The sequence below is a fragment of the Medicago truncatula genome, chromosome 8, assembly GCF_003473485.1.
Source record: "Medicago truncatula cultivar Jemalong A17 chromosome 8, MtrunA17r5.0-ANR, whole genome shotgun sequence".
Lineage (NCBI taxonomy): Eukaryota > Viridiplantae > Streptophyta > Magnoliopsida > Fabales > Fabaceae > Medicago > Medicago truncatula.
The window spans coordinates 28,117,243-28,126,818 of NC_053049.1; the positions used below are offsets into that span (position 1 = coordinate 28,117,243).

At 35.7% G+C, this 9,576-nt stretch overlaps 1 protein-coding gene across 1 annotated transcript in view; it reads right to left on the minus strand.

Moving 5' to 3' along the window:
• The window catches only part of LOC120577524 (receptor kinase-like protein Xa21), a 36,824-nt gene extending 27,660 nt beyond the window's left edge, over positions 1-9,164 (minus strand). Inside the window, exons 1-2 of the mRNA XM_039829100.1 lie at positions 8,520-9,164; positions 3,672-3,887 (exon numbers count right to left, since the gene is read on the minus strand). Coding sequence (XP_039685034.1) covers positions 3,672-3,887; positions 8,520-9,144 — 841 coding nt within the window. The 5' untranslated portion in view covers positions 9,145-9,164. The remainder of the gene's footprint in view (positions 1-3,671; positions 3,888-8,519) is intronic.
• Between the last annotated feature and the right edge of the window lie 412 nt (positions 9,165-9,576).

Here is a 9,576-nt window from a genome sequence, read left to right on the forward strand (position 1 = left end):
AGTGGTGTTGGAATCCTCAAAGTTACCTCCGAAGGGTTAGAATGGGAGCTTAGCGAGGTTGTCCTGTTTGGGTGATTGAGGTTTGACGATTGCCTTGCAGCAAGAGCCTTTTTTTGTGTATAAGGTTGCTGATTTTGTCCGTGGTGTTCTTGCTTCTTGTGCTGTTGGGTGTTTTTTGGGGCGGCCTGCAGCTGTTTGTTTTCTGCTGTGCTGGGAGTGTCTTCCTACAATTCGGTGGGGCTGATGTTTGGGTTGTTTCTCAGTTGATGCAGGGGTATGCATGCCCCTTAGTGGCTTGTATAATTCTGCATAATTTATTGAGAATTCCTTGGTTGTAGGGATCTCCTGGTTGTAAGGGTATTGGTGTGACGTGTTCCGTATATATGTGGCACCTAGTTGTATTTCTTCTTTCTTTTTCCGCGAGTATATACCCCTTGCATTATTTCGACGAGAATAATATTTTGCCGTTTCAAAAAAAAAAGCTCATGTGTTTTCTTCAAAAAATCATCGATGAAAGAAGTTATTTTTACCTATTGAACTTGGCTTTGATCAATCCACAGACGTCCACATTTATAATCTTGAACGACTTCTTGGCTCTTGAACTTAAATCCTTTGGAAAAAGCATCCTAAACCATATTTTGTTTCAACATCAAATTTAAGCCTCAAAAATTTAACTACCCAAATGGAAGATGTGAAAACCATGATGGATCATTGTAGCAAGCGTTGATACATTTTTCCACATAATTTTGGATATTCAACAATAAAATCCTAGTTATCGACATTAGAACCTTGGTGATGAGATTATTTTTCTCATATTTGATGGAGATACTTAAATCTTTCAACTAAATATCATATCCTTTTTCTAAAAGCTTTCCTCATCTAAACGTACGATTCTTTAAGTTTGGGACACGATAGACATTTGAAATCAACTCAGGTCATCCATTTTTCAATCAAATTAAGATATTATCTTTGAAGGTGAGAAAAACACAAGAAGATGGAGTTGAATTGTGTTGCCTTTTTCTGAAAAAATCTCTTTCTAAATGTTTAAACAAAACATAGAAAGCAAGATAATCAGAGAGAGATAGAGATAGAGACAACACAAGCTGTTATTCTAGCTCATCCTAAAATCAAGGTTAGTCTAGTCACCTTGCACTTTTAAGGGATTTTTCACTATAATCACAAAGAATTACAATTACGTAGACACACAAGCCTAAAATTTCCTTGCCTCACACATGTGGAATTCTAAAATCAAATATTAAAAATAAAATTGTTTGTTTACTTTTTGTACTCAAAGAACGGTAAACTAAACTTAAAGCTCAATTGACTTTTCTTATACTTAAGAAATTCCAAGATACGGAGTTTCTAAGAATTTTCTAAGTCTTTGTGCACTTTGTATTTTGACAGAGTTTTGGCACTTGTAAATTATGTGAAATCTCTTATGTTCTTCAAACTACTCAGGTTCTTAAATATGAGAGAATGAAAGAGTCGTTATTGGAAGAATGCGAGCACATCAAATCGTCTTTGAGAAACTTTGATTAGGTTTGAAATATTTTTCCTCTAATGGATAATTTCGTTGAATAGTGCTAGAGAGATTATTTGCTTCTAATGATCTGTTTCATTCTCTTTGCCTTTGAAAACTTTTGTGTCTTTTTTCACATGGTCAAAAAAAAGACAACAAGTACAATCAGAACTGGAAAGCAACGTTCCAACCAAATAAGACAAAACTGGTCAGAGTGACGTGTCCATCAGAACTTTTTTTTTTCATAATATGTTTCCATCAAAAGTTGTCCTTATCAAAGTCTTGAAGGCTTGATGCATCTCCTCTTCAGATATTTGAATTTTTGTTGCCTTTCTTCAAATCATCATCTAAGTCTTCAGAGCTTCTCTTCGGTACCATAATGCTTTCATTTGTTTTTAGAGCTTGATGTTTCAAAATCAATAACTTGACTATGAAGTCGGGATTTAATTATATGGTCGTGCACACTCGAACACACATTAGAGTATCCAATTGTTCTTTTATACTTTGTTAACTTCAAAACCATATAGACATTGTTCTAAAACCCACTTTGGTTTAAAAACCTTTTCCTTTCACTGGAATCTTATAATCACAACCAAATGAGACATTTTCACTTATTGATTCATGAAAATCCACAAACATGATCGTTTGCACCATTGTCAAGGTACGATGAATTTTCTTGACATCCATCGTTACTTCAACATGATAGCCTCACTATTTAAAACTTCCACTCCTATCATTTCACATAGTTGATCTCTTCCTCGACTCTATTCTTTGAAAATATACATTTTGAAGTGTAATGGCCAACATTTTAACAAGAGTATCCTCGTCCACTTCCTCTTGTTAAGGTTTCTCCTTTCTCATAATTGTTGACAGATCCAAATTGTTTTTGACCGCAACCTCATGCTCAACCTCAGCCTCAACTTTGTTGGCTTTTCTCATTTCTTTGTCTTTCTTACTTCTCATTTAAGTGCATCTTGTAGAATTTATTTGTGATCTCTTATTTATTCTTGTGCTTATCCTAATAAACTTTCAATGATCGTTGAAGTTTTTTTATCGTCATATACTCATATACTTCAAATCTTTGGTTTCTTCAATTGACACAACAAAATGCTCGAATTTGGGATCTAAAGAGAGGAGTATTTTCTCCATATTTCTCACATGCTCTAACTTCGGATTAAGCATTTCTTTTTAATTGTTTTGAAACAACAATAATCTCAAAAAAAATATTCAAAAATAGAAGCTAACTATTCCATATGTGGGGATTCGAAATCACCTCTTAGAGTATGGAGACATATCCTCTTTACTTTGTCTTCACCTTTGCAAGAAAGAGGTTTAAGGATTCTTCTATTCCTCATTAAAGGATGTTGCATTTAAAATATTTTAAAACTCGTATTTATCTAGTGCTTGGTAGATGAGGAAGAGATATTTCTTGTCTCTATTTCTTAAATCCTTCAAAATATATCATTGTGCTTGATTTAACGAATCTTCATCTTGTGATTCCTTATAACGATTTTCAGCTACCTCTCAAACATCATGTGCTCGAAGAAGATATAAAATTTAAGAGAAGGACAATATCTCCTTGTTAAGAGGATGCTTTGATATTTATTTTCTTGCATTTTACTTGCTTAGTATACAAATGATAAGCTCTACCATTTTTATAGGCCTCAAGGATGAGTTCTGCATGCATCATAAAACAATATTCTACACATTTTACGAGAGAGTTATATACACTTCTCTCTACTGCATACGTTTAATACCTTGTTTTTATACTGCTAGCCGACTTCTACACATCTCTAGAACTTTTTTAGACTACACCACTTATTATCTCATTGGTCTTTAGTATCCAACTACACACACTTCATTAAATTTATTGATGAGAAAATTCTGGAATATTTTTTTTTTAATTTTTAAATTCTATTTCTTAAGGGTTAACTATGCATCTTTTACGAAAAGTTGTTCATATGAAAGAACATTTTCAATTAAGAGATTTTTTTTTTAATGTATATTAAGAGAATATGATTCTAAAATAAAAAGATGAAATTCAATTAAAAAAAGGTAAATGAATGGTTTTAGAAAATGTAAAATAATTGATAAAATGATAATTATGAATCTTATTTGAGGTAAATATGTCTAGATAGAAAACACAACATACCTGTGAGAAAGTTTGATGATAAATCTAAGAATATCAACGATGTGCAGTTACCAATTGATTGTGGAATACTTCCTTCAAATTGATTGTTGTTTAAAGCAAACTTTTCGAGTTGAGGAAGTTGATTGAAAAAATCATTTGGTAGTCTTCCATTTAAATTGTTAAAGCCAAATTTGACCACCCTCAAAGAAGTCATGTTGTTAAGAGATGGAATTTCACCTGCATGCGTGTAACATTAATATCACATTTAATATTTGTTCAGCAATGAAATTTCACCCGCCTTATAAAATTTTCTGACTTGACATGTTGTGATCTTGACACATTTTCTGTTTTTGAACTGAAATTATTTGGTGTTCTGTGGCTCTGTATATATTTGGTTAGCGATTTTACAGGTTTAAATGATGTATCTGATTCGCTTGTGTCTTCTTGTAATTGAGGATATCTTGTACCTCTTGTGCTTGGTATTGGTGTTAGTAATATTTTGCTAAAAAAATAAACCGGTGTTGGGATGATATTGGGGGAGTATTCTGACTAAAATATCCTAGTTGGGATTTTTGGAATCAACACTATTCAGTGAGTTTCTTTATAAAATATGTTTATGCATGTCCTTACTTTTTTTTGCCTTTCTTTCGAATAAAAATTAAATTATAAATAAAATAGATATATTTATTAACTAGTCTATCGTCACGGATTGGGATTATCTTTTTTCCAAACAAGCAGTGAAAGAATTGAGGATCCTATAAGGCAAATACTTTTAATTTTGTATTTTTTTCTAGGAAAATCTTTTACAAGTTAAGAAGAGTTATGGGGATTTTTAACAAGCACAATAAGTTATCTTATAATCGATAGATTATAACTGTTAAGCTCTTATGACTAAGTAAAAAAGACCTATTTAGTAACCGTTATGTGATTACGAGTTTATAACTAATATGTTTACTAGCTTTAAGCTTATTGATGAGTCTTTTATTATCTACTAGACTTTACATAAAATACATGAGACTCATCAACGCCGTCTTTATTATTAATGAGATGTATCTTTATTATTTGTAATACTATGACATATTTTTAGTCTAACATATTATAATATTTAGGCTAAATATCACATTTGGTCCTTTTAGTTTGACATAATTCTCAAGTTAGTCCTTCAAGTTTCAAAAGTTTTAAATATATCCTTTTAGTTTGACCGAATTCCTAAGTTAGTATTTAAGTTTGAAAAGTTTCAAATATGTCATTTTAGTTGATAAACTATTTCACTGTTACTCCTGTTGTCAGTTAATAATTAATTGATGTTGATGTAACGGTTAAGTTGTTGATGTGGATCAAAGCGATGCCTTTTAAAAGCTTCGGGTGTCAAAACGTACGTTTAATGGTCACAAACATCATTTTAGCACTATAAATGTCGTTTAATAGTGCTCAAAATGCATTTGTGGTTGTAAATAGCTGTCTTTCTAGCACTATAAATAACCATTTGTGATTATTAAAAGTTGCTTTTTACACCATGGAGCTTTTAAAAGGCAACATTGTGATCCAAGTCAACAACTTAACGGCTACATCGGCATTAGTTAAACGGATATTGACGGCAGGGGTAACAGTGAAATAGTTTATCAACTAAAATGACCTATTTGAAACTTTTGAAATTTAAAGGACTAACTTGAGAATTCTGTCAAATTAAAAGGACCTAATTGAAACTTTCAAAACTTAAAGGACTAACTTGGAAATTCTATCAAATTAAAAGGACCAATTGTGGTATTTGACCTAATACCTGTTTGTGTCTGATAAATGGAAATTGTTTCAAGTAGATGGTTGGGGGGTTTCGTTCTCGGTGAAAAATTAAAGATGATAAAGGAGGCACTGAAGGAGCGGCATGTTACTCATTCCAAGGATCTGTCTGGGAAAATTAAAATTTTAAGGGAAAGGCAAGCGGAGTTGGATGGTAAAGGGGAGTCGGAGGCTTTGTCGGCTGCTGAAATTGAAGAATTGCATGTTGTTTCATCTGATATTCACTCTTTGTCGCGGGCTAATACTAGCAAAGCTTGGCAACAATCTCGGGTTCACTGGCTTCGAGAAGGGGATGCAAACTCCAAATATTTTCATTCCGTTCTTTTGGGTCACCGACGTCATAATCATTTGCATTCCATTATTGTTGATGGGGCGGAGGTCGAGGGAGTTCATCCCGTCCGTCATGCGGTTTTCTCCCACTTTGCGAATTATTTTAAGAGAGGTGGGATGGATAGAATCGCTCTTCACAACTTTCCGTTTCAGACTCTGAGCTATACGGAGGGTGGGGGCCTAACTAGGCCTTTTTCAATAGAAGAGGTGAAGGCAGCTGTGTGAGATTGTGATAGTTACAAAAGTCCAGGTCCAGATGGGGTGAACTTTGGTTTCTTTAGGATTTATGGGTTGATTTGAAGCAGGACATTATGCGGTTTCTTGTAGAATTCCATCGAAATGGGAAGTTGTCAAGAGGAAGCATTTATAAAGTTTTAGCGAAAGTTCTTGCTAATATACTACAGCAAGTGATCGGTTCTGTTATGGTCGCTGAGCAGTCGACTTTTGTTCAAAACAGGCAGATTCTAGATGGGATTCTAATTGCAAATGAGGTGGTGGATGAGGCGTCCAAATTAAAAAAGGATTTACTGTTATTTAAGGTGGATTTCGAAAAAGCTTATGATTCGGTTGACTGGGGGTATTTGGATGCGGTTATGGAGAGAATGTCTTTCCTTGTTATCTGGAGAAAGTGGATTAAGGAATGTGTTTCGACTGCAACAGCTTCAATCCTAGTTAATGGTAGCCCAACTGACGAGTTTCCTTTAGAGAGGGGGTTGCACCAAGGAGATCCTCTCTCCCCTTTTCTTTTTCTGTTAGCTGCCGAGGGGTCGAACATTATTATAAAGTCAGTGGTAGCGAGAAACATTTTTTAGGGCTATAAAGTTGGGGCGCCCGCTTCACTGCCAGTCACTCATCTTCAGTTTGTTGATGATACTTTGATTCTTGGAGTTAAGAGTTGGGCGAATGTCCGGACTATGCGAGCGATTTTGGTTTTGTTTGAGGCTATGTCTGGCTTGAAAGTAAATTTTAATAAGAGTATGCTGGTGGGTGTAATTGTCTCTGACTCCTGGTTGAATGAGGCAGCCTCTGTCCTCCATTGTCGAGTGGGGAAAGTGTTGTTTGTGTATTTGGGTCTCTCTATTGGTGGTGATCCGCGTCGATTGATTTTTTGGGAACCTCTTCTGCGTAGCATTAAATCGAGACTATCTGGTTTCAATAGTCGATTTTTATCGTTTGATGGTCGGTTAGTTCTCCTAAAGTCTGTCTTGACCTCTCTACCTGTCTATGCTTTTTCCTTCTTCAAGGCTCCATCAGGTATAATTTCTTCCCTTGATTCTATTTTTACTATTTTTTTTGGGGGGGATGTGAGGATTATAGGAAGCTCTCTTGGGTCAGTTGGACCACTATTTGTTCTCGGATGGAGTGTGGAGGTTTGGGGGTTGAGGGAGTTTAATGTTGCATTGTTAGGCAAATTGTGTTGGCGTTTGTTGGTTGAGAGGAGTAGTTTATGGTATAGGGTGTTGGTGACGAGGTATGTTGAGGAGGATGGGAGGTTGGTGGTTGGGGACCGGAGTGGTTCTTCTTGGTGGCGAGAGATCGCTAATATAAAGGATGGGGTTTCGGGTGTTGGTGGTGGCTGGTTTCAGGAAGGACTGTATCGTCTGGCAGGAGATGGGGTAGATACCTTTTTTTGGCATGATTTGTGGTTGGGTGCGGTGTCGTTTTGTGTGCACTTCAGGCGCCTATTTGACCTTGCCATTGATAAGTCCTGCACGGTCACTCACATGTTTTCTAGTGGGTTGGAGATAGAGACGGAGGTTGTGGGTGTGGGAGGAGGAGATGTTGGGGGAGTGCGTTATTTTACTTCGTAATGTTTCTTTGCAGTTTGATGTTAAAGATACCTAGAGATGGTTGCTGGATCACTCGGCAGGTTATACAGTCAGTAGCGCCTATCAGTTATTGACTTCACAGGATATCCCTCATGTGGAAGGTGTTGCTGCGTTGGTTTGGCATAATCATATTCCGTTTAAGGTCTCAATTTTTGCTTGGAGGCTGTTGAGGAATCGCTTGCCGACACGGAAAAATATGGTTCATCGTGCGATCCTTTCAGACACTGCTGCTGGTTGTTTGTTAGGGTGCGGAGCTATAGAGACTTCTCAACATTTATTCATTTCTTGTGATTTTTATGGCTCGTTGTGGTCTCAGGTTCGGGCTTGGCTTGGAGTTTCAGGTCCCGACCCCTTTATTGTTTCAGATCATTTCCTTCAGTTTACTCATTCAGTAGGTGGTTTGAGAGCAAGACGCTCTTTTATTCAGTAGGTAGTTCCATTGATTAGCTGTTGGATAAAGTAAAGTGGCATTCTCTGTGGTGGCTAAAAGCTAGTCATGTCGTTTTTGTTTTTGGTTCTGATTTGTGTTGGTCAAGGCCCTTGGATTGTTTGGGCTAAGGTAACTTTTGATTGACTTTGCATATCTGTAATTTTTTTGGGACCCCTTGGTACACCTTGTACTAAGGAGAGTCCTTGGTTTGTTAATATAAATTCCATTTTTTATTGTTAAAAAAAAAAAACTATTTCAATATTTTTATATCTAACATCAACTTTATCATTAATCTTTTATTATTTTTCAATGTAGATGACTATTTTTCAATGCAGATGACATTTGCGATTTTTTATAAAATGGTCATATGTAACCGCTGTTAGTGTGGAATGGGAGGAGTAACAAATGAATCCTATATTAATATTCTAAAATCAGAGATAGTGGGAAACAAATATAACACATTATATCAAAAAGTACGAGTACCTGAAAAGTAGTTAGAAGATAAATGGAGAACTTCAAGTGAAGACATGTTTAAAATTGTTTGAGGTATGAGTCCAGACATCTTGTTCCGACCAATTCCCAATTCTTTCAACTGATGAAGGTTACCAATAGATTGGGGAATAAAACCACTGAAATTGTTAACGCCAAGATACAAATATTCAAGTTGTGATAAGTCCCCTAACGCTGCAGGAATCCCCCCTTCAAACTCGTTATAGCTGATATGAAGAATCTTTAATCGGCGCAACCGATATAACTCTGTAGGAAGCTGACCACCGAAGCTATTGTTTTTGAGGTCAAGTATAACAAGAAAGGACAGATTCCCCAAGTTTGGGGAAACGGTACCTCTAAGACTCATATTTCGGAGAATCAAACTGTGGACTCTACCGTGTCGCTCATCACAAGTTACACCAATCCAATTGCATACAGAAGAGGACGTTGACCAATTATTAGCCAACACATCATAAGGGTCGGAAGTAATTAGGGATTTGAATGCTAGAAGAGCAGATTGATCAGTTGTGATGTTTTTTGTATTTGCAGCTAAGCAAGCAATAAAACAACAATGCAATGAAAGCGATAAAAGAAAGAGATGAGATGATAGATTAACCATTTTCCGGTAATGTGTGTGAATAATTGATGAGGCAAGGGACTGACAGGAATGATACATATATATTAACCACTATTTGTTGGTGGTTTGTGTGGTTCAAGTCAACCAGGTCAACAAAGATAGATATTAAATGATTATTGTCTTTGACGAAAATACGATACAACCAGGAAGCAACTATAGATGAAGGGATTTCCACTTATTCTTAAAATAATAATGTTAAAGACGAAGGGCAAATGAAAAGAATCCCTTAAAGTTAAGTTTCTATTTTAAAGTCAATCAACGACAAAAAGGGGAGGAAATAAAGAAGCAAATGGGTAACATACTTTTGCAGGATTTTAATTAATAATTAACTAAACATATGTGTATTACAATTAGTCCCACATCGGGGAGTTTAAAAACAATTGTGAGGAGTGGTGGTTATAAAACAAAAGCGCT